The sequence below is a fragment of the Bos javanicus genome, chromosome 1, assembly GCF_032452875.1.
Source record: "Bos javanicus breed banteng chromosome 1, ARS-OSU_banteng_1.0, whole genome shotgun sequence".
NCBI lineage: Eukaryota > Metazoa > Chordata > Mammalia > Artiodactyla > Bovidae > Bos > Bos javanicus.
Window position 1 is genome coordinate 94,541,917 of NC_083868.1, and position 23,518 is coordinate 94,565,434.

General features: G+C 40.0%; 1 protein-coding gene across 3 annotated transcripts in view; it reads left to right on the top strand.

Annotated features, from left to right (window-relative positions):
- The window catches only part of SPATA16 (spermatogenesis associated 16), a 275,661-nt gene that overhangs the window by 212,656 nt on the left and 39,487 nt on the right, over positions 1-23,518 (top strand). For 2 of the 3 annotated variants that reach the window (XM_061415522.1, XM_061415531.1), the window contains exons 7-8: positions 13,255-13,401; positions 14,475-14,587. In XM_061415522.1, coding sequence (XP_061271506.1) covers positions 13,255-13,401; positions 14,475-14,587 — 260 coding nt within the window. The remainder of the gene's footprint in view (positions 1-13,254; positions 13,402-14,474; positions 14,588-23,518) is intronic. The other variant, XM_061415539.1, reaches the window with a different exon arrangement.

Below are 23,518 nucleotides of genomic sequence, written 5' to 3' on the forward strand. Positions count from 1 at the left end.
AGTAAACACTTCTCAGTGAGCAGCCCACTTATCCTTTGCAGTAGCAGGTTACAACCTTGTTCACCTCTGGTCTCCATCATCTACTGTCTCTTGCCTTCTATGATTGCATTTCTCCTGGACCTCTCTGAAAGTGTAATGCATCCTGCTTAATGTGTTTTCTTATGGGACCTGACTGAAGACAAACAATGTTTCATTTAAAGAAATACCAGTCAGTAATTCAAAAATAAATGGAAGTAATGTAAGTTTTTACTCTAGCCTCTTAAGAAAAACCAATGTGTTGGGGCAAGGTGCTGTGGTTGGAATGAGATACATGGCAGAAAGCAGATGTCAGAGGTATTTTATCCATCATGCTCAGAGAAACCCTGTAATGTACACATGCACACACTTACACGGCAGCTTCCCGCCAAGTCTCTTTTCCCACTCTAAGCTCTCCAAATACACTCCCCAAGTTTATTCCTTCATGAACAGAGTAATCCCTTTCTGGTATCAATCTTGGCAGCCTTAACAGTTTCTCAGGCTCTTATCCATCACCAGTTACCTCAGTCTACATTAAAAAAAAAAAAAAAAAAAGCTCCACAATAATTTCAAAATAAACTGAGCTCATTTCAGCAGGTAAAGGAGCAGTGAGGTAAATATTCATGTTAAGATTTTATTTTTCCTGAAACACTTACTTATGTTGTCTAATCTAGCCACTCTGTAATATCATAGTTAATCATTAGGCACTGCTATCTAATGAATCATGCATCTGAGCATTAAAATCCCTAAAGACTGAACTCTCAATTATGTAAAACAATGTCTCTGTGTTCTTAATTTTAAACTCTACAAATCGGTTGTGTGCAGAATTGGAAATTTCTATTTTGCAGTATTACCCTTTTTTTTTCCTTCAGTTTTACATATTTGGCATTCAGGTCCTATTTACTTATGCTTTAATACTTGGCTCAGTTACCTTACACCTTTTAGGCAGGAGCTTTTCTTGATAATCTTGTGGTCCAGAGATAATCACTGCTTTTCACACCTAAAATAGAGCCCCATCCAAGTTATTTGTTATTCTTTTTTTTTTTTTTAATTTACTTTTTGGCCATGCCACATTGGTATGTGGGATCTTAGTTACCAGACAAGGGATTGAACCTGGGCCCTCTGCATTAGAAGCACAATTTTTTAACCACTGGACCACCAGGAAAGTCCCCTCAGCCAAGTTATTCATCTTTTCTCATTTATTCTTTAAATCATTTTTATTGTGAAATATCACAGACATTTAAATTTACACAAAACAAATGCTCAGCTAAACTAATTATTACAGAATAAATAAAGTAAAAAAAAAAAAAAAAACACGATGCTAGCTCTCCAGGTATCCTCTACTGGCCTCTGAAAAATCCCCAACCATTCCCTACCTCCTACCAACATAAACACGGTCCTCACCTGGAAGTCACCATGCTCCATAATCTAAGGAGTCATGTATTCATATATTCTGAAAAATTCATATAATCTGAAAAATTGTCAACATTAAAAAAAAAAGTACTAATCCTTACTCCTCGCTATTCTTTCATTGAAGAATTTTAGCTGGACATTTGTTACCTCTATTCATCCAATTTTCCGTTATCACTGAAGCCGTTCCTTATATTTTCTATTTCTTTGTCTCTCTATGCCATCCATTTTGAATCTGAATGAGTGTTAGTCACTCAGTCATGTCCCATTTTTTGGAACCCCATGGACTGTAAATGTTAATCCAATTCAGAACTCTCTTTTAATTTCATTTTAGCTGTAACAGGTAATGATAATCAAGATTGTACATTTTGCTTTTCTCTTGTTAGTTTGTATTTCTTAATGCATTCAGTGAATGGTTGGGTTCATTGCTACAATGGGTAACTCTTATCTTTAGTAACTGATCACAGCACAACTGCAGTTGCACACCACGAGTGGCCACCCAGGAATCAAAGACTTCTCACCCTCCACTCTTTTATCCTTTTTTTCCCAAACCACATGTTTCCATGAGCCAAAACCATTTTAGCAAATCTCACTTCTGACCCCAAATATAGGATTGCCTTTTCCTCACAACACTTTTGACACCAAATATGTGGGTGTTTTCTGTACCAGTGCTCTAACTCTCAGCCACCAACTGGGCTTTTAATAATTCAACTTTGGTACTAATTATCCAGAGTTAGTACAGACCTCACAGACTAAGGGATCTATCCTACAAGACTGTCCCCTCAACTTCAGATGCCAGTCACAAGTTCCAGGTCTCCTATACTTCTAATCAAGAAGTTATAAATTGGGGGTTCCCACCACCCCAAATTTAGGTCTTATAATTTTCCAGGATGACTTATAGTACTCAGGAAGTGCTTTACTTACTAGTTTATCATAAGGATACAACTCAAGAACAGCCAAACTGAAGAGATATCGGGTTTGCCAAAAAGTTCATTTGGGTTTTTTTGGTAACATCGTATGGAAAAACAGGGCAAAGTAAGGTATGCAGAGGTGTGTGTGTGTGTGTGTTCAGGGAGCTCCCAAGCTCTCTCTGGGTGCACCACTCTCCCAGTACCTCACTGAACTGCACTAACCCAGAAGCTCTCCGCACCCCATCATCTGGGGGGTTTATGGAGGTTTCATCATGATTGGTGTAATCATTGGCCACTGGTGATTAACTCAATCTCCAGCCTGTCTCCCCAGAGCATGAAGAATGAGGCTGAAAGTTCCATGTTTCCAGTCAAGGCTTGGTCTTTCTTGAGACTAGCCCCCATCCTGGCATAAGCTCTCTGGGGTCTGTCAAGAGTCACCTCATTAGAACAAAAGACACTCCTATTATCCGTTACCACTCAGGAAATTCCAAGCATCATAGAAGCTCTATGCCAGAAACTGGGGACAAAGACCAACTATTTTTCTATGATACCCCACCATCTCTCACTCACTGTAGATAGTAACATGTGTATGTTATTTACTCTTGGGTGCAAGCCACTATTTAGTGTGGCTTTACATATGAGAATCCAGTAGAGTTTGGGTTGACTTTGTTTCCTTCCAGGGATTTCTTTTGATTTTTCCAAACACTAGAGAGTCCTACCAATGCGAGAGCCTTTGTTTCTGGAGCTGAGATTTCCTGGGCATCTAGGTATAGTATAAATTCAAACCTTATCCCATGCCTAGAGTTAAAATTCTCAAAGAAGGGGAAAAATAATCCTACTCCAGGCCCCAGAAATTCAGGGCATTATAGCGACAATATGTTATTTCACTAACTGTGAATCTAACAAATATTGAAGGAAATAATATCTTTCCTGTTTGTCTCAAATCTACTTTGTTAGGGATGGAATTAAGGAACTTCCCCAGAATAAATACAATACAGCTGATTAAACATAAAACTTCAGAAACAATAAGAATTTCAAGTGAAATAAAAATAAACTACATATAAAAATCTTATGTAGTTATTAATTTTTTCACATTTTACAAATGGGTTATGAGAGAAAACATACCAAGATTGGTTTGGAGAAGTAGCCCAGCAGCCTAAAGGGAAAATTAGGAATGAAAACCAATTTTTTTCACTTGCATCTACAGCTCTGACATTATAACGAAGGTCAAAAGGAAAATACAATTTTTTATACAAAGATTCATTATACATATAGCTTTCTCACACATCAAATGCAAAAATCAAAATACACTATGCTTTTAAAAGTGGAAACTTTTATTATTTATGGGGGGGGGCAATAATGATAAGTTAGCTGCAAAAGCTGCTGCCTTTTGCTATTTTCTTGCTGATGTGAATTTGTGGATAACTTCCAAGACAGAGGTATCGGTATTAAAAGAAGTACAAGATAAAGCTCAGAAAATGATTGGGAAAGAAGTAGTGACAAAGTGCTGGCATTATGAAGGGACTGGAGAAACTAAACTCTGAGACTGAGCACTAAAAGGAAGTCATATAAAACTGACATGGTCCCATCTCGCAGTGAACAACTGGGACCTTTAGAAATGAGATTTTGCTCTAACCCAAAATGTCAGAACATTTTGTTATGGACAAAGGGCAGAGAAATGACATAGACACTGGAAAATGGAGAGGAAATGAAACTTAGGGAAAGGTGATAAGAGAACCTTGGCAAATTTGCGTATTTCTAAAAAAGTTTTAAAATCTCTATGACTTTTCTTTTTTCCAAATTGCTTTAAAAAGTTCATCCACAATCTGTTGACTGTGGCTATGTTGAGGTGTCCAACAGAAAATATTGATGATGGTGGTACCTGTGCTTTCTACTTTATGTCCAGAGAGCTCAAATTTTATTTTACAGATACGTAGCTTCATGAAAATAAGCAGTCCCTCCTACACAGAGATGAGTCAGCTGATCTATACTCAATAGTTCACATTTTTGCAGGTGCTTTTCTGGTGCTTCTGACAGTTTCACTTAGCCAGATTCTCCATATATCCAATCTTCTTAGTGACGAAGACTCCACGTTTCCCAGAGAACAAGCTGCATCAAGAGCGCAACCTGAATACGAAACTAATTCTTCCATCTCAGCAGAGCTGGTCTGTTCATTTGAGCACCAACTACCCTGAGTTATCTAATACAGATTATTTTACCTCACTTACCCTTTGTAAATTGACCAGAAACCACTTAATGTTTAGGGAAAATGAAAAACAAAGATTGTGTGATATTCTTTTCTAAATTTCAGTTAAGTTTGGTTCTGTCGCTCAGTCAGGTCCAACTCTGCGACCCCATGGACTGCAGCACACCAGGCCTCCCTGTCCATCACCAACTCCCGGAGTTTACCCAAACTCATGTCCATTGAGTCAGTGATGCCATCCAAACATTTCATCCTCTGTCATCCCCTTCTCCTCCTGCCTTCAATCTTTCCCACCATCAGGGTCTTTTCCAATGAGTCACTTCTTTGCATCAGGTGGCCAAAGTACTGGAGCTTCAGCATCAGTCCTTCCAATGAATATTCAGGACTGATTTCCCTTAGGATGGACTGGTTGGATCTTCTTGCAGTCCAAGGGACTCTCAAGAGTCTTCTCCAACTCCACAGTTAAAAAGCATTAATTCTTCAGTGCTCAGCTTTCTTTATGGTCCACCTCTCACATCCATACATGACTACTGGAAAAACCACAGCTTTGACTAGATGGATCTTTGTTGGCAAAGTAATGTCTCTGCTTTTTAATATGCTGTCTATGTTTGTCATAGCTTTTCTTCCAAGGAGTAAGCGTCTTTTAATTTCATGGCTGCAGTCACAGTCCAAAGTGATTTTGGAGCCCAAGAAAAATGTTTGTCGCTGTTTCCGTTGTTTCCCCATCTATTTGCCATGAAGTGATGGGACCAGATGCCGTGATCTTCATTTTTTGAATATTGAGTTTTAAGCCAGCTTTTTAACTCTCCTCTTTGACTTTCATCAAAAGGCACTTTAGTTCCTCTTCACTTTCTGCCATAAAGGTGGTGTCATCTGCATATCTGAGGTTATTGATATTTCTCCCGGCCATCTTGATTCCAGCTTGTGTTTCATCCAGCTCAGCATTTCTCATGATGTACTCTGCATAGAAGTTAAGTAAGCAGGGTGACAATACTTGACGTACTTCTTTCCTGATTTGGAACCAGTCTGTTGTTCCATGTCCAGTTCTAACTGTTGCTTCTTGACCTGCCTACAGATTTCTGAGGAGGCAGGACAGGTGGTCTGGTATTCCCAACTCGAAGAATTTTCCATATTTGTTGTGATCCACACAGTCAAAGGCTTTAGCATAGTCAATGAAGCAGAAATTGATGTTTTTCTGGAACTCTCTTGCTTTTTCGATGATCCAGCGGATGTTGGCAATTTGATCTCTGGTTCCTCTGCCTTTTCTGAATCCAGCTTGAATATCTGGAATTTCTCAGTTCACGTATTGTTGAAGCTTAGCTTGGAGAATTTTGAGCATTACTTTGTTGATGTATGAGATGAGTGCAACTGTGTAGCAGTTTGAACATTCTTTGGCATTGCCTTTCTTTGGGATTGGAATGAAAACTGATCTTTTCCAGTCCTGTGGCCACCACTGAGTGTTCCAATCTGCTGGCATATTGAGTGCAACACTTTAACAGCATCATCTTTAGGATTTGAAATAGCTCAGCTGGAATTCCATCACCTCCACTAGCTTTGTTCATAGGGATGCTTCCTAAAGCCCAATTGACTTTGCATTCCAGGATGTCTGGCTCTAGGTGAGTGATCGTACCATTGTAACAGAGAAATAAATCCTATCTCAGAAGCTCTGAACATCTAATTAGCCTTGATTTTTTTTGAAGTTCTATTCTTACTGGACCATTAAAAATACAGGATTAAGAAAAGTTTTTTGTTTTTTGTTTTTTTTAGATTCAATTCAAGTATTGACTGAGCACCTACTAGGTGCTTGGAGCATGAAGATAACTTGACAATGTTATCTTCAAGAGGATTAAAACTTATTGGAGTGATGAGACATAACCCCATTAAACATGAGGAGATGCACTCTGGAATGAATAGTCTAGGTGTTCTTTAAGAGTTTGGGAGGAGGTTCTGAAGTACTTGCGGCTCGGACGGTAAAGCGTCTGCCTGCAATGTGGGAGACCTAGGTTCGATCCCTGGGTCGGGAAGATCCGTTGGAGAAGGAAATGGCAACCTACTCTAGTACTCTTGCCTGGAAAATTCCATGGACAGAGGATCCTTGTAGGCTACAGTCCATGGGGTCGCAGAGAGTCAAACACGACTGAGTGACTTCACTCACTCACTCTGAAGTACTTAGGAAGCCCTTTATGGACTGTTGTTTTAGTTGCTAAGTTATGTCTGACTCTTTTGCGGCCCCATGGACTGTAGTCCACCAGACTTCTCTGTCCACGGAATTTCCCAGGTAAGAATACTGGAGTGGGTTGCTAATTCCTTCTCCAGGGGATCTTCCCAACCCAGGGATCAAACCCACATCTCCTGCATTGGCAGGCAGGTTCTCTACCACTGAGCCACCAGGGAAGCCCCTTTATGGACTGCTGCTGCTGCTAAGTCGCTTCAGTCGTGTCCGACTCTGTGCGACCCCAAAGGCAGCAGCCCATCAGGCTCCCCCATCCCTGGGATTCTCCAGGCAAAAACACTGGAGTGGGTTGCCATTTCCTTCTCCAATGCATGAAAATGAAAAGTGAAAGTGAAGTTGCTCAGTCGTGTCCGACTCTAGCGACCCCCTGGACTACAGCCTACCAGGCTCCTCCGTCCATGGGATTTTCTAGGCAAAAGTACTGGAGTGGGGTGCCATTGCCTTCTCCAGTGTCCCAGTAGGCACTGGGAAATGTGATGCGGGAAATTTTGTAGATGAGACTATGGCTTTGGATCCCCCAGTCTTTTGATTAGAAGTAGTAGCTAATGCCACAAGAATAGAGAAATTCCCCCAGGAGTGTTTATATGAAGAAAATAACAGTAAGAGACAGCATAGAAGAGAGAGGGAGGAAGGGGAAGCAGTAGGCATGTGGGTAGGAGAGAAAGGGAGACACAGACAGACAGAAAGGCAAAGAGAGGGACAGAGAGACAGAAACTGTCACTGAGCTTCAGGAAGGTGACTTCAAGGAGAAAGGAGGGAACATACAGAAGGTCAAAGAACAAGAATGACTTGAGTACCTGCCAGTCAGCTCCAGCCTCCTGAGGTACAATAAAAGGTTCTTGATAAAGGGCAAACATTACCCTCTTTTGCTGAGAGTTGGACATCTTTCACTTGGAGGCCAAAGAATTGAAAGATCATGTTTCTACAAGAAACTAAGTTTGTATCATCTATCTTTGGTATTTTTTTTTAAAAAATCTGCTTTCTTAATGGTAAAAATTTGGAACTGTGTCATACCTGCAAACTGATTTTTTAATAATAGTTTTGGTCCTAGTCATCCAAATTTCATCTGCAATTGTGATAAATTGTAAACGAATGCCTTAAGGGATTTATTTTTCCCAAGTTTTCTTCTGACATGACAGGAGCAAAGAAGACATCTTTAATCAATTCAACTTTCCTACCAAAGGACAATATAGTCTGGTTAATTTTCATACCCATCAGAGGCTCAGGGCTTTTCGGACGTAGGTAGAGGTTTATGAGCATAAAACTAAGAACAATTAGCGCTCAAATTAATGTTACATGAGATTCAACATCTGAAAGTATGTTGTCATTTTGGGTCATAGACCACCTGCTAGGCTAAATGTTCACACAACTGCAATTTACTCTGCATACAAATGGAATAAAAATGATACTTTAAAAATAGTTTTTGATTTAGCAGTATGTTTATAGAGGCCTCTCACATTTCAAAACTTCAATTAGAATTGAACAATGGATTGAACAAGATGAAACATACAGCACCAAAAGGAATAAAAAATACCTTTTTGAAAATATATTTTATAATAAATTAGCTATAGTGCTCATATTAATTTCTCTAGTTGATCTAACCACTGCCACTCTTTATCCATCAAATACTTGAGAACAAGAAGAGATCAACCTCTCATTCTTTATTCTATTTATGTAACAGATCCTGCAAACATTGGCTGTTTCTGGCAATAGAGACATATCAGAAAATGCCAAATCTCAAGATGCTGTCTGCTGCTGCTGCTGCTAAGTCACTTCAGTCGTGTCTGACTCTGTGCGACCCCATAGATGGCAGCCCACCAGGCTCCCCTATTCCTGGGACTCTCCAGGCAAGAACACTGGAGTGGGTTGCCATTTCCTTCTCCAATGCATGAAAGTGAAAAGTGAAAGTGAAGTCACTCAGTCGTGTCCGACTCTTAGTGACCCCATGGACTGCAGCCTACCAGTCTTCTCTGTCCATGGGATTTTCCAGGCAAGAGTACTGGAGTCGGGTACCATTGCCTTCTCCGATGCCTCCTGCAACTCACCTCAAATACCAGCCCATGCACAGCACATCCTAAACACACTCATTCAGGGGTTCTCTGGAGTTACCCAGATAGCCAAGCCTCTCTCCAAAGGGTGGCCCCAGACTTCATCACAGTCTGACCAGAAGGCCCTGGGGCCTTTTAAGTGAGGAAGCCAAATCAGATAAAAGAGCAAACCATCGCTAGGGAACACACACCTTCTCTTACCCTCCACCTCTAGAGTATGCTAGTTCCTGGAAATGCCAGCAATTTAGAAATGCCAGCTCTTACAGAGTGCAAAAGAATAATAGCAATCCAAAAAATCAAGTTATGACCATTTATCAGAATGATGAGGAAATGGAAACCCACTCCAGTATTCTTGCCTGGAAGATTCCATGGACAGAGGAGCCTGGCAGGCTACAGTCCATGAAGTTGCAAAGAGTCGGACATGACTGAGCACACAGCTCAAAATAGTATCCATTTTTATTTTCACTTAGCTGCCTTTTCACATGATTGGGTGATTGGCAATTTCAGTAAAACAGGTAAACTCTTGGTTGGGTGTGTCTGTGAATATCTGCAGGAGATTTCAAAGGCAAAGAAATTTTCTGCAAATGCAGAAATCACATTTTACCTCGTTTACAGAAATGAGCCATCGTTTTAAAAAGAGTTTGGAATTCAAACACCAACTAAAGCATCATCTCATATTGCAATCTGCATTTAAAGTGCCTAAGAAGTGATGAACCCTTGAGCCTTTGTTGTACTTTTTTAGATACAGTAAGGAAGTGTCCAGTCTAGAATTGGGTCTGGTAAAGCCATCTACATATTGGCATTGCCCTGCTTCTGTAACTCGCTTCCCACTGATTGTCAAAGTGATGATAATTATCAGTGGGTCGTTTTGAGAGTTAAGCCCTGTGCTCTGATGTCCAGCTGCCTGACTCTCAATTCCTGTCCCTCCATTTGCTGTATGGTCTTGGGTAAATTTGTAACTTCTTGAAGCTCCAGTTTGGTCATTTGTAGGGTAGGCATAATATGTCCTGCTCTATGTGGTTACTGAGTGAGCAGGATAATCTGGGTATTGTGTAGGACACAGAAGAAGGGTCATGTAATTGTCAGTCTTCAATATTACTGAGTGGTTATCAGATCCTGAGTCACCAAAGACTAAATCGTGCTTAATGTATTTTTCTTCTGTGCTTGTGTTTACAAGATATTTTGTAATATTTTCTTTTAATTATCAGCCTACATGTTAACTCTATTTGACAGCCATATGCTATTTACTTAACCAAAATGTGCCACATAGCTTACGGCAGTGTTCTCCAAACTGTGCCTTAAAAAACGACCTCTGGTGGTGGGGAAGGGGAGGTTTCAAGATGGCTGCGGTGTGAGGGATATAAAATGGGGCACAGCAACGAGGGGCAGTGGTCACTGATTCAGGCTTCTAATGGAAAACCTCTACCTTTACTGACTTTAAATAGTGGGCTTCTCAGTTAAATTTTAGCTTGAACAAAGTGTTTTGCGGCTCAAAAGGTGGGTGGAGGAGTCACAGTGTCTATTATTTTTAAAAGAAATACTACAGATAGCAAAGACTATATTTGAACTGTTGCCTGCCGAGGACCAGCCCCGGCTGATCCAGGGTATTCGAAGGGGAGACGGCGTCGGCGACCTATTCAAATGGTAATTAGAGATATAAAGAGTAATAGAATGAGGATAGCTCAGTAGGAAAATTCAGTGGAGAAAAGAGGCTGAGTAGCTTGGTTTACGTGGAAAATCAATATAACCCGTGACACCAGGTTAGCTCTGACCACGGAGGCCGCAGGCGCCCTCTCGAATAGCGGAAGGTGCCCCACCTTAGACACCTTCTCGAGTGGGTCTTAGAAGCCCAGGCAAATAAGTGGTCGCAGAGGATATCCACGCTCCAGATGGAGACTTCAGCCAGAAGTTAAAGGAAAGAATGACATGGGGAGACCAAGCATTGGTGAGCAAGGCCCGTAGCTTTATTTTTAACAGGGGCTTTTATACCCTAAGTTACACATAGAGGATAATAGGGGATGCAAAGTCAGCAGTCTTTGATTCTTATCAAAAACCAGGGTTTCTTTCCTGCAAATTTATCGTATACAAATGGTTTAGGTGATTTACATCATCTTCTGGCCAGAAGGCCTACTAACATTTTATGACTCTTGACAAGAACTTATCAACAAAGACTTATTTTCTCTAAGAGTGATTATTTTAAGGTTTGGCGCCATCTTCCAAAGATAAAATTGCATTCCTATAGGGCGGATGTGTAATGGGTTTACAACAAAGAAAATAATTTATTACCTTAAGGGTCTAAAGTTACTAACACCAAGGCCACTACTTATTTTTTCTACATACCAACTATATTAATTAATACACATTCAAGGATACAATTCAGGGGATGTGAAAACTTGGCAACAAGCATTGGCTCATCAATGAAATCCTTTACTAGTTTATTCTGACAGTTTCTAATTCTCTGAGAGGCTCTAAGCTATTTGAATATCTTAAGCTTCCTGTGCCTCTTGAGGCTGGGAGACTGTAAACAATTGTATGCATAGCTGTAGGAGTCCGGGTAAACTTGTCAGGCGAGTTAGAGAGCCATCTGAGGGGTTTGGATTTAAACACTCTTAATTGCCCAGGAACTTTATTATTGGAGCTGTAAGTTAACTCTTTGACAGAGAGAACGAGATGGTGGTAGGGGACAGCCCCCAGTAAAGTCAGAGGTGAGAGCACAAAGCAATAAAGTAGGCAGACTCTGGTTTTTTGGGGGGAAAATGCTCGAGAATATCTGGGCGGACTCCTGAGGCTCGATCCCGCCTTTGCGTATGCCGAGCCTCCTTCCTCATGACCTTTGTCACGAGCGGAATGCCTCACCGGCTCCCGGCAGTTGCCATTTGAGTTCTGATTCTAGATTAAAAATTTTCATCTAAATCATAATTCAAGGATATTTGGAATTTCATCTTTTTCCCTCCCTGGCAGTGTTAAGTAGGGAGGGCTCATTAAACTCTGTTCATTATCCTTCTTTTGAGAAGTCTATTGTATAAAGCATTATTACTCAGAACGGAGATGAATGAGGTAAATCTGGCCTCCAAGACCCCATGGCTAACATTTGTCCCTGTCCCAAAGCCAAGCAAGCCGAAAGCAGAGTGCAGTGGTTAGGCCCATGGTCTCCACCGTCAGACTGCCCAGTATGAATCTTGCTTTGTCCACTTACAGGCTGTGTTTCCAGACAATTCACTTCCTATCTGTGTACCTCAACCTCCTGTTTGTAACATGAGGATAACAGTACCAATGTTGTAAAGTTATCTTGAAGATTTAGAGAATACACACAAAACAAGGGCTTCTCAGGTGGCATGTGGTAAGGAATCTGCCTGCCAATGCAGGAGACACAAGAGACATGGGTTCAATCCCTGGGTCAGGAGCATGCCCTAGAGCAGGAAATGGTAACCCACTCTAGTATTCTTGCCTAGGAAATCCCATGGAAAGAGGAGCCTGGTGGGCTACAGCCCACTGGGTCTCAAAGAGACATGACTGAACATGCACACACAAAACAAACATTACCAAAGTGGAAAGGGAAGGAAGGGAGGGATAAATTGGAGTATGGCATTAACAGATACAAACTATTACATATAAAATAGACAGGCAACAAGGATTTACTGTACAGCACAGGGAACTATTTTCAATATCTTTTAATAACCTATGATGGAAAAGAATCTGAAAAAATATGTATACATATATATAATTGAATCACTTTTCTGTACACCTGAAACTAACACAATATTAATAGAATGAACACAAAATATTTAGAATAAGGGAAGGTAGAAAATAATTACTAAGTAAATATTAGTTTTTGTGGTCATTAAGAACAGAGTTTGTTTTAGAACCATTTTCTTGACACTTGAATTATTTCTAAGTCTAATTACAAAAGTAATTACAAAAATTAATTCTAATTACAAAAATTAAGTCTAATTACAAAAGTCAGTACATTTATCATTTTAAATTTCCTTCAGCTATAGGAGGAATAGCAACTAAATTAATTAGCTTTATATTTTAATTCTTGGTAATTTTTCTCTTTCCTTTCATATGTTATTTTCTTAAACTGTGAACAGAAAAACCAAATTCTCTTGAAAAGTGTCACACAGAAAAATATCAAGCCTGCAAGCCTGTGGTCCTGAGTTTTGTGTTATGTTGAATATGGCAAATGAGGAAAAAGTAACCTAGCTGTATTTTATTGTTATCCCTTCTGTTTGCTTATATTTTAAGAAAAATATGAATAATAAAGTATGATTTTGACATATTATCTATTTGACCTTTTGATGCACATACTTTTGTTTTGTATCTTTAATTTTTGTATTTATCCCTTTTTCCAAGTATAACTCTTGGAATCTAGGGGGGGAAATACCTTGAAAACAATAAAATGATAAATTTTTTTTGTTCTTTGTCTTTTTTTAGACTTTCAAGGACTCCACGTGTTGCCTCAGACAGTTGACTGGTCATCTTTTCCTCCTCAACAGTATCTCTTGACTCTTGGGTTCAAAAACAAAGAAGATGGAAAGTTTTTGGAAAAAATGTCAAGTAGGAAGTTACCAACATTTACAGGTAACTCACCTGGACTTGTTATCTTTCAATACTGTTTTAAGGCACAATTAATTATTCATTAATGAATAATGTGCATTATTCACTAAGCTTTATTCATTTCAAGACTAGCATATAGTAGGGCCTGGGCACCAAAAAGTTTGTTGGGTCATTCTTAACTCCTTCCAGTCTTCTTTGTGGGTTAGTCAACAATACCTGGAATTCTGGTTCCTCAAGAGCACCCACCTCCCTCACGCCAACCATCTCACCCCAATCACACTATCACCAATGCCTAATCATGGGCACTTACAGAATACAAGCAAATACAAGCTTTTGTCACCACCAATTAGCAAACATAGAAGAAAATTATGCAACAAAACTACTGTATGAAATCAAAAGTATAGACAATGACCCCGTTAAATCACTTGGATTATCTGCCATTGTATTAATATCTGTTCCACTCTTTTCTTATGTAATTAACCAAGACCTCAGCTCTCCTAAAGAGTATTCTAGTTAAGTGGTACTCAGTAATTCTAATTGAAAACTTTCAAAAATCAAGAAAATATTCATGTAGAGTTGAAGTCTCAGACTTGCGGGCTGAATTCATGACCAGACTGAATTTATCCCTTCAACTCTACTCACATAATTAAGGATTTGTGTTTTGTCTGGCACTCCATCCTCCGAGGCTTATCTCAACTTCAAGCTACATTCAAAGTCAATGGGATTTGCACACTTGAATAATACCTGGGAGAAATAAGACAAGAATCAGACACATTTATGACAACCTTTTTTTCACAACTCAGAAAAAGCATACTCTGCAGAGAGAGGTGAATTGTTATAGGCTGTCCCTTAAATCTCAATCAGGAAACACAGCAAAAGGAATAAATGATAGTCTCCAAAGGGCAATGTCTCCTCTGCCTTTCTTCTCATAGATCTTTCATTGTGATACTTGTGGTCTTTGAGATGGGACTCATTCCTGTACTAAAGATTTCATACCTATTAATATTGAGATGTCTATTTTCGGCTTGCTAAGAAAAGCATTTTGAAATGGATGGCTAGCAAAAAATAGTATAAAAGTTTATTGTTACAATTTTTAGAACATAAAACTCCCTTCAGTCTGCTGACCAGAGAAGACACAGTGAGACACATGGAGACAATGGGGAAGCGAATCTTGCCAATATTGGACTTTATTAGAGGCACCCAACTGAATGTAGGTATATGAGTCTTTTATATTTGTTCAGCATACAGATATCAAACAATTCTAGAACTATACAAAGTTTACATGTAAATATTGCAAATACTGGAAGATTTTAGAAACTTCCACAGTGAATCTCATTTGCAAAACCAACCAAAGTTTAGCTAATGATTTTAATCCTTTTATATTTCAAAACATTAATTATAATGTTATACTTTGCAGTTGCCAGCGTTTATTAGGCTAGTGTCTTTTTAAAAGGCCTTTTTTGTGTGTGGTGTCTTGATATCTAATTGAAGGTTGCACTGACTTTCTTGCTTCAAATGAATAACAAAATTTTAGTAAATGCGGTGCTTTCTCTATTTCATATATTGGGCAATTGCATATAACCATTTTGTTACCTACACGAGAATTCAGAATTTTGAAAGCTAGTTCCTCCACATCACACTGATAGTCAGTTCAGTCGCTCAGTCATGTCCGACTCTTTGTGACCCCATGGACCGTAGCACGCCAGGCCTCCCTGTTCATCACAATTCCTGGAGTCCACCCAAACCCATGTCCATTGTGTCAGTGGTGCCACACAACCATCTCATCCTCTGTTGTCCCCTTCTCCTCCTGCCCTCAATCTTACCCAGCATCAGGGTCTTTTCAAATGAGTCAGCTCTCCACATCAGGTGGCCAAAGTATTGGAGTTTCAGCTTCAATATCAGTCCTTCCAATGAATACCGAGGACTGATCTCCTTTAGGATGGACTGGTTGGATCTCCTTGCAGTCCAAGGGACTCTCAAGAGTCTTCTCCAACACCACAGTTCAAAAGCATCAATTCTTCAGCATTCAGCTTTCTTCACAGTCCAACTCTCACATCCATACATGACCACTGGAAAAACCATAGCCTTGCTAGATGGACCTTTGTTAGAAAAGTAATGTCTCTGCTTTTGAATATGTGGTCTAGGTTGGTCATAACTTTCCTTCCAAGGAGCAAGTGTCTTTTTTCATGGCTGCAATTACCATCCGCAGTGATTTTGGAGCCCAGGAAAAGTAAAGTCAGCCACTGTTTCCACTGTTTCCCCATCTATTTGCCATGAAGTGATAGGATCAGATGCCAGGATCTTGGTTTTGAATGTTCAGCTTTAAGCCAATTCTTTCACTCTCCTCTTTCACTTTCATCAAGAGGCTTTTTAGTTCCTCTTCACTTTCTGCCATAAGGGTGGTGTCATCTGCATATCTGAGGTTATTGATATTTCTCCCAGCAATCTTGATTCCAGCTTGGGCTTCTTCCAGCCCAGCATTTTTCATGATGTACTCTGCATAGAAGTTAAATAAACAGGGTGACAATATACAGCCTTAACGTACTCCTTTCCCTATTTGGAACCAACCTGTTGTCCCATGTCCAGTTCTAACTGTTGCTTCCTGACCTGCATACAGGTTTCTTAAGAGGCAGGTCAGGTGGTCTGGTATGCCCATCTCTTTCAGAATTTTCCACAGTTTCTTGTGATCCACACAGTCAAAGGCTTTGGCATAGTCAATAAAGCAGAAATAGATGTTTTTCTGGAACTCTCTTGCTTTTTCAATGATCCAGCAGATGTTGGCAATTTGATCTCTGGTTCCTCTGCCTTTTCTAAACAAGCTTGAACATCTGGAAGTTCATGGTTCACATATTGTTAAAGCTTAGCTTGGAGAATTTTGAGCATTACTTTACTAGTGTGTGAGATGACAATTGTGTGATAGTTTGAGCATTCTTTGGCATTACCTTTCTTTGGGATTGGAATGAAAACTGACCTTTTCCAATCCTGTGGCCACTGCTGAGTTTTCCAAATTTGCTGACGTATTGAGTGCAGCACTTTCACAGCATTATCTTTTTGGATTTGCAATAGCTCAACTGGAATTCCATCACCTCAACTAGCTTTTTAGTGATGCTTCCTAAGGCCCACCTGACCACATTCCAGGATGTCCAGCTCTAGGTGAGTGTGAGTGATCACATCTTCATGATCATCTGGGTCGTGAAGATCTTTTTTGAACAGTTCTGTGTATTCTTGCCACCTCTTCTTAATATCTTCTGCTTCTATTAGGTCCATACCATTTCTGTCCTTTATTGAGCCCAGCTTTGCATGAAGTGTTCCCTTGGTATCTGTAATTTTCTTGAAGAGATCTCTAGTAAATCGGATGCTAATCTAAACATTGGAACTTGATCTTTATTTACCCTTAAGGTAAATTGTCTAATCCCTCTTTCCAACCGAGGGAAAATATGCCCTTTCTATTTTTCAGTCTTAAAAAAAAAAAGCCCAAAAATAAGACCTGAATTAATCTGTGCTAATTTACAAAATTTAAGCTCCTTTATTGAAAGTACATAAAGGGAACTTCTCATTAACAGGCTATAAAGGTTGCAGATTTCCCTTCTTAAAATATTTTTCAAAAGATCTTAAAGCTGGAAATTTTAAAGATTTCACCATTTGTGGCTTTTGTATTCCATCATTGATTTGATGTTCTTACCTTACAAGGGGAACCAAGGGGGTCATCACCAACAGCTACTTAACATCTGTTCAGCAGTTTATCTACCTAGTAACATTATTCAGCATTTTAGAAAAGCTATAAAACCCCTCATCTATTTGCATGATCTGTAATTAATTCTATGCGTTACAAATCCAAAAGCACACTTTCACTGATTTTCCTACCATGTAACTTCCCCTTCCTCACAACTGTGTTCCACTCAATTATCTCCCCTATACTTCTATAAATAAAAATGTATCTCTGTCTTAGTCATCTTGGGCTGTCACACAAAATACCATAGATCAGATGACTCAAACAATAGAAGTTTATTTTCTCACAGTTATAGAGGCTAGAAGTCTGGGATCAGGTCAGGTTCTGACAAAGACCCTCTTCTTGGCTTGCAGTTAGCTACTTTCTCTGCATCCTAACATGGCACAGAGCAAGCTCTGTGGTGTCCCTTCTTAAAAGAGCATTAATCCCATCATCAGGGCCCTGCCTACTCTCATTATCTCGTGTGCACGCTCAGTTGCTCAGTTGTATCCAACTCTTTGCAACCTCATTGACTGTAGTCTGCCAGGCTCATCTATCCATGGAATTTTCCAGGCAAGAATACTGGAGTGGGTTGCCATTTCCTTCTCCAAGGGATCTTCCTGTGTCTCCTGTCTCTCCCATATTGGCAGACAAGTTCTTTACCATTGGCCACCTGGGAAGCCCTCATCTCATCTAACCCTAATTACCTCCCAAAGGCCCCATCTCCACATTGGCCTCTAGGGCTTCAACCTAGAAATTTTTGGTGGACACAAACATTTAGTTTATAGTAATCTCATTGACTCTACTGCAAATCTGGGGTCCTGTTCTCCAATTCACCCTCTACTGCAACCTCCTTCAGCCACACACACACATACACACAGCCTCACCACCCCATCTTAATTAGATGCACAAACACATATCATCATTGTCATTATTAGACCCTTGCAAGAAGTGGAAAGAAAGTGAAAGTGTTAGTCACTCAGTCATGTCCAACTCTTTGCAACCCCGTGGACTGTACTCTGCCAGGCTCCTCTGTTCATAGCATTCTCCAGGCAAGAATACTGGAGTGGGTAGCCATTCTTTTCTCCAGGCAGTTTTCCCAACCCAGGGCTTGAACCCAGATCTCCTGCTTTGTAGGCAGATTTTTAGCATCTGAGCCACCAGGGAAGCCCACAAGAATTCTTGTGGAAGCCTTGCTGACAAGAACCATCACCACGTAGTATCATTTCAGTTCATCTGCACGTGGTTAACCTTGCAGCACCAGTGTGCTGCATATTGGGGAGGTGATCTGTCTGTGCCATGGTTCTTTGGGGAAATACCCACCATAACTTGCTACTTGTCAGGAACCTGCCACATCAAATCTGTTGCCAGTTCAGATCTCCCAATGCGTTGTGAATAAAGGTTAGGCCAATCTAGGCATCAGGCATTTCTTAAACACTTTTAACTCATTTTCCTCTCACGTTACAAGGGGATTTTGCCCACTTAGAAATGTGTACACACATGGATATTTATGTGTCTATAAAGGGATTTAAAAATCATAATGAATAAGATTTTTAGCATCTAATGAATAACTCAATCTTATTTAGAATGAGTCAGTTGTTATTTAGTTGCTAAGTCATGTCCTACTCTTTGCAACCCCATGAACTGTAGCTAACTTGACTCCTCTGTCCATGGGATTTCCCAGCAAGAATACTGGAATGGGTTGCCATTTCCTTCTCCAGGGGATCTCTCTAACCCAGGGATCAAACCTCCTAAATATCCTGCACTGACTTGTGTATTCTTTACCGCTGAGCCACCAGGAAAGCCCCAGAATGAGTTGATAACACTTTGCTACTTCAAGAGATTTCATCAACTTTCTTACTTTTGCGTCTATGGAAAATAATAGTTGTTGGAAAATTGTCTCTAAGAGCTTGAATGAAATTGAAGTGAATGAGTCCAAAGGTACCCAGGGACCAAAAGTATATCCAAATACTGGCCTCTAGGTTTCTTATTATATGTCCAACCACAGCTTCATAAAGCAGGACTGAATCAAACAAGCTGCAAAAGTAACCTAGGTTAAGGAAACAAGTAATGAGTCGCTGAACAGAAATTATTCCTACATGGTACAATTAACTATGACCCAGGAATCCCTCAGCAGTGTTTTTAGGATCCCCTGAGGTGTGTTTTTTCTTGTCAGATGTCAAATGCCATCTGTTTGAATGTTTAGACACTTCAGTGTCCTTGTTAGTTCTGACCCTACCTCATGACACCTGTAGAAAAAAACTTTTGTCTAAGACCATCTGTGTAACCCCTAGGATGTCACTTAACCTCTGAGCTTTTTCCTCATTTATAAAATAAGCTGATATATGCCAGGCTCACCTCACACAGTTGTTATGAGACCAAAAGTATACAATCCACCTTGAATCACTTTGTAAAGTATTAAGAAATTTAAAAATTTTAATTATTTGTATTGGTTTTCATTTGCTTTGACAAAAGGGTTGTTTTGGAGATCCTTCTTTTTCTTTATAAAAGCCATGTACTTTGAAATTATGTATTCTTATAAAATGAAGACTGTGCAAGTGTCCTGCAGATTTTAAATGATTTTCCTTAGATCACTGATGCGCTTAAATCTCCTTAAAAAGGCAGGATTTAGGGTGTCATCTCCCATCATGCCCACAGTAGGACTTCCCAGAGAACATGAATTTTCACCTCTTGCCACAGGTGGCAGAAAGAGTTGGTGAAGGTGACAAAGACATTCCTGGTATAAGGTTTCTATGTCTCAGAAAATAATTCTTAAACTCTGACACCAGTTTCCTTCCTTTTATAGATTCCTTTGCTAAGTATATAGTTCAGTTCAGTCTTTCAGTCGTGTCCGACTCTTTGTGACCCCATGAATCGCAGCACGCCAGGCCTCCCTGTCCATCACCAACTCCTGGAGTTCACTCAGACTCACGTCCATCGAGTCAGTGATGCCATCCAGCCATGCATGGCCAAATAAGAATGATTCTGGCATTTTAAGAGTTATTGTCTAAAAGATTCTTCTAGTTTCCTATCTGGTGGCTTTGAATCCCACTGAACATCAATCCCATTCACCCAACTGCTCTGCTTTACCAGTATTTTTTCTTCTCTGGTTCTTTGTCCTAATTATCTCACAAGCTACTGAATGCTACTATGCTTTTCCATTCATTAACTTTATTGGCTGCTGTCAGTTTAAAACCTTATGTACTGTGCTTCCTGGGGTAAATGTTAAAGAGTTAAAATAATAAAATCTCTCGCCATGCATGAAGCTTCTTTCACAGGCTGACTTGCCAAAAAAATGACCTAACTAACCAGGTTTTAAATACCTCATTAATTTCACTTTTAATTTCTTCCAAGTGAAGCATAAAAGATGTTTACACATGCACATTCGAAATGAACAATAATATGTGTTTCCTACCCCCTTTACTTTGCAATGAATGTTTCTATGTATTATGTCAAATAGAAATACATTCCCAATACTTGGGCTCTGCTTTTCAGCAGTATTAGATCAGCAGTGCCACTTATCTTCCAAACATTTATCCATACCTGCTATTAAATCTAGACAAGTATCTGGAGGAAGCCTTCATCTTAACTTGCTGTATACCTAAACTTCATTGTAGCTAGGTGCAGTTTTAGCTTCAGTCTTGGCCACTTTATTATACCCTCGCCAGCAGCTAAGCAGTCTTTTGATCACTCCTAAAGTCTCACTGGGAGGGCTGCTTCCCTTTAGATTTAGCCCTTGTGAGCTAATTCCTTCATTTTTCATTGTTTCCTTTATTTTCTTAAAGCAACAGCATTAAAGCATTCCTGCTGGCATCTATTCATTCTTATTTTTGTTTCATTTTATCGTTCAAAAGTCCCAAACTTGTTAGAGGTGAAATATTAACCTATCATTTCCTAATAACCAAAGTTGCAATTGGTCTGGGGTGGGCAAAGGGGAAGGGGGGGAGGGCTATTAGCTCTCAAATATATTCTTTCTGTAGCATCCTGTTGGTAAGGAGCACTTCCTGTTTTGTTATGTATCCAACAATCAAGCTAACAAAGCACCATTGCCTTCCACTATTTTTATTTTCCTTATGTTTTGGAAAATTACACTGATAGATTATGTTCCTGAGCAGGCTGTAGTTGTTTCTGTTCTTTGGAGTTGAGTCACTACACCACTTTCCTACAACCAGCCTTATTGTTTATTTTAAAGAAGGACAAAGAAAGCAATTTTTCTTCAGAAAGAAAACTGTGTCTCCTGCAACTTGCTTTCCTCTGTTTGACAGTATCCCATTGTTTAGCTACATGTTTAAACTCAATGGGTAGGCTGGCTATTTCGTCAATTCAAAGAAAGGATCTCAAATCCACAATTTGCAATCATTTCTCCTATAGGTTTATAGGTTTTCAGATAAATGATTAATCAGAAATAGAAAATTAGTGGGGATTGACAGACATTAGTAAAATGGCTGAGATAGCTGTAAGGGAGAAATACAGCAAATACAAGGCAATGGTGCTCAACTTTGCTGTATTACCAAGATTCTAAGAAAGTACCAGAGAGGTTGCTGTCAGTCAAGATGTGCATGACATTTCAGAAAGCACTGCCTTACATATTCAAGTTAAAATTTTGATGTTCTTTAGTAATGCTGGTTTCTAATAATTTTTCTCCTTAGTGGAAATTCTATTTTAAGAAGAAAAAGTCATGTCTGCCTTCTCTAATTTCTGGGCGGGGGGGAATCTGGCTTTGTGAGCATGCACAGATTAAAATAGTCCATGTGCAGATACTAAGCTTTACGGTTTGTTCTCCAATTTCTGTTTGAGGTTATCTGAATACTCAGGAGGGCACTTTGCTAAAATTCCTATTTCCAGGGCCACATATCACAAGATTGTGAACCCAAGACTTTTTTTTAACCCTTATATACCCCCTTATGTCAGACGTGAAAGTGAAAGTGTTAGTCACTCAATCGTGTCTGATACTTTGAGACCCCACAGACCGTAGCCTGCCAGGCTCCTCTATCCATGGATTCTCCAGGGAAGAATACTGGAGGGGCTTGCCATTCCCTTCTCCAGGGGATCTTCCTAACCCAGGAATTGAACCCAGGTCTCCTGCATTGCAGGCAGATTCCTTACCATCTGAGCCACCAAAGAAGCCTGTACTTCTTTCTAAATAAAAAATGTGAGAAGTTTATGATAAACTATGTCTCTATAAAGTAGTACAATTTGAATAAACTTCTTAGAGAAGGTAAAACATCCTCTTTTATGGATGGCAGTAGCAAACACAGAGGTGGGTTGCTGGGGTCCAGCCCTGGCTGATCCAGGGTATTCGAAGCAGGGACGGTGTCGGCGAGGATCAGGAAACAATAGCTTCAATTAGATATTAATTAGAGATGTAAAGAGTAATAGAATGAGGATAGCTCAGCAGGAAAATTCAGTGGAGAAAAGAGGCTGAGTAGCTTGGTTTACGCGGGAGACCAATAAAACTTCAAGACAAGAAGTTTGCACCACGTCGGCCGCAGGCGTCCTTCCATTCTCCCGAAGGAGAGGAGACACTGAGGCCTCCCCGGTCGGATCTTAGAAGCCCAGGCAAAATTAGTAAGCATGGCGGGTTCCATGCTCCAGATGGAGACTCAGCTAGAGTTTGAGAGAGAGAGAGACATGGGGAAACCAGTCTTTCGAGGAACCAATCCCAATTCTTTATTTTTCATGGTCTACTTTTATACACTGAGATGTTATGCAAAAGTCATGCGGGGTCAGCAGTCATGACTTTTATCAAAGTCAGGTGCTTCATACAAATGTATACAGAGGTCTTAGGGGTGTTACATCATCTTCTGGCCAGGGGGCCTGCTGACAATTTATGACCCTCTCCTTGTGACAGCGATCAGTCAACCAGGACACTTTTTTCTCCAGGGGTGATTATTCTTAAAATAGATGCCACCCAAATAAAGTTACATTCCTATAGGGTGAGGGTGTAGTGGGTTTTAGTTAAGGAAAGAACTTACTTAGCCTAAGGTCTAATGTGATTAATATCAAAGGTTAATACTTATTTCTTCTATATATTCATTAATGTGTGTAAGGGCAGGGGATGGGGAGACTTAGCAACAAACATTGGCTCAACAAATGAAAAACCCTTCACCAATACAATTTCTAATCAGCCCATTATACTTATACTAATAGTTTTCTAACTTTTCTAAGGAACCTGTTTTTAGAAGGTTTAAAGCATCTCGTGCCTCTCACGGTTGGGAGGCTGTGACCAATCACATGTGGCCAGACAAGCCTATCAGGCAGGCTAGAGAACCTTCAGAGGAGTTTATAGGTTAAAACACACTCTTGTCACGCCTAGGAGTTTTTAGTAACTGGAGCTCTAAGTTAACTCCTTCTCCGAAAGAGGTGGTGGGGGACAGGCCCCCGTAAAGTCAGAGGTGTAGGTGAGAGCACAAAGTAGCAAAGTAGGCAGGC